The sequence below is a fragment of the Populus euphratica genome, unplaced genomic scaffold (assembly GCF_000495115.2).
Source record: "Populus euphratica unplaced genomic scaffold, PopEup_1.0 scaffold3613.1, whole genome shotgun sequence".
In the NCBI taxonomy this organism is placed as follows: Eukaryota; Viridiplantae; Streptophyta; class Magnoliopsida; order Malpighiales; family Salicaceae; genus Populus; species Populus euphratica.
The window spans coordinates 8,410-10,687 of NW_011503430.1; the positions used below are offsets into that span (position 1 = coordinate 8,410).

The window sequence follows — 2,278 nt, forward strand, 5'->3', positions numbered from 1 at the left end:
AAAACCCAAAAATAAAAAAAAAAAAACCCAAAGCCACAACCAAATATATATATATATATAAACTAACTATAAAACCCAAAATCCAGCTCTCCTATCCACCCTCAAAATCCTCTCTCCCTCTCTTTTTCTCTCTCTAAAAATGGAGCTCCCACCACCCTTCCCAAGACCACCACCTCCACCACCACCACAAGACCAGCAACACCAAAAAGATTTAGACTTTCACAGCATTAGAGCCACCAAAGTCCTCGGCAAAGGAGCCATGGGGACAGTCTTCCTTGTACACAACCAAGAAACAGACTCCACAGCCAAGAACCGATTTGCCCTCAAAGTAGTCGATAAATCCACCCTCCATACCAAATTCGACGCCGAACGCCGTGCACGGTGGGAGATCCAAGTCTTGAACCAATTATCCACCCCAAAAACAACCCACCCATTTCTCCCCCACCTCATTTCCTCCATAGAAACCCAAGAATTCCTCGCTTGGTCTGTCCCCTTTTGTCCCGGTGGTGACCTCAACGTTCTCCGCCACCGCCAAAACGACCATGTTTTCTCCCCTGCTGTAATACGCTTTTACGTAGCTGAAATCGTGTGTGCTCTTGATCACCTCCACCAAATGGGCATTGTTTACAGAGACCTAAAGCCTGAAAACATTTTGATACAACATTCTGGTCACGTTACTCTTACAGACTTTGATCTTTCTCGTACGTTAACGAGAAAAACGGTAAGAAATCTTGTCCCTAACGCCGCCGCGAGCTGCAATAATTTAATCACCGTCGGCGAAATTGAACAGAAACCTCAAAAGAAGGAGCAACATCATATAAGGAACTTGACGAGGTGGTGGTTTGTTAATGATGTTCCACACAAAAAGAACGGGCTAAAGAAGGCAAAATCTGCGCGAGTTAGCCCGGTGAGTAGGAGAAAACCAAGCTTCAACAATGGAGAACGGTCCAACTCGTTCGTGGGCACAGAGGAATATGTCTCGCCGGAGGTTGTAAGAGGAGATGGGCACGAGTTCGCTGTTGATTGGTGGGCTCTTGGAATTTTGAGCTTCGAGATGTTATATGGGACGACGCCTTTTGTAGGGAAGAACCGGAAGGAAACGTTTCGAAACGTATTGACCAAGAAGCCGGAGTTTATCGGGAAACGAAACGAGCTAACAGACTTGATTGAACGGCTGTTAGAGAAGGACCCAACACAGAGGTTGGGGTATCAACGTGGAGCTTGTGAGATCAAGGAGCATGTGTTTTTTAAGGGTGTAAGGTGGGACCTATTAACGGAAGTCTTAAGACCGCCGTTTATTCCGTCGAGAGACGACGGGGAGTTAACGGAGAGGGCAACGGCAGCTGGGGTGGATATAAGGGAGTATTTTAAAGATTTAAGGGCGCCACCTCCGTCAATGCCTCCGTCACCGTGTTCGGATTATTACATGAAATTGTCAGAATTCTGACCCGCACGTGTGGCAGGTGGCACGTGAAAGATTTAGCACAGTTCATTTTCTTTTTTATGTACATAAAATAAATGGGTTAGAAATTGAAAAACACTAGTTGTAAGGAAGATGAAGATTAGTTGTTACAAGCTATAAATATATATATAGATTATTATAAAATTTTTAAGGATTATGAGTGGAAATATTATCGGATATCTGTTTTAGTTTATTTGTTAATATTTTGAGAAACAATATTTTTATACACTTGTTTATATTTTTTAATTATGAAGTTATATATCTGTTTAGTTGAGTATTAATATGTGAATTAATGAGAATTAATTTAGTCCAGCAATATAATATTTTATTAAAAAATAAAATAGAGGAAGATAGACACAATTTCTAGGTCTTTGATTGCTATCCAAGAATATATATATGAGAGGAGATTTGGTGGCTAGTTACACCTAATATTGGAGGCACAAGCACTGCAAATTGCAATAAAATGGGACATGGGGGAGCATCGCTTTTGGACAAAATTTTGCTTTTTTTTTACCTTCTTGAAAAAGAAAACAAAATCTTGCATTTCTTGGATAGAAATTTATGATAGCAATATAATATTCTCCTAAAATAAAGAAAAAGATCACTGCTATAAAATTCAACATCATTTTGATTTCAAATTAAATTAAATTAAATTTAACTTAATTAGATAATGGATTTATGAGTGTTTATTGTTGAAACAAATAATTGATATAACTAGCAATATAATATTTTCCTTGAAATAAAAAAAAAAGATCATTGTAATTAAACTCAATATCATTTTGATTTCAAGGTAAAAATTAACTTTATTAAATTTAA

General features: G+C 38.5%; 1 protein-coding gene across 1 annotated transcript; it reads left to right on the forward strand.

The window, feature by feature from the left end:
• The first annotated feature begins 65 nt into the window (after positions 1-65).
• LOC105119817 (serine/threonine-protein kinase UCNL-like) lies at positions 66-1,629 on the forward strand. Its single transcript, XM_011018011.1, has one exon. It carries the CDS (start codon positions 140-142, stop codon positions 1,445-1,447), a length of 1,308 nt encoding a protein of 435 aa, XP_011016313.1. The 5' UTR covers positions 66-139; the 3' UTR covers positions 1,448-1,629.
• Positions 1,630-2,278: the final 649 nt, after the last annotated feature.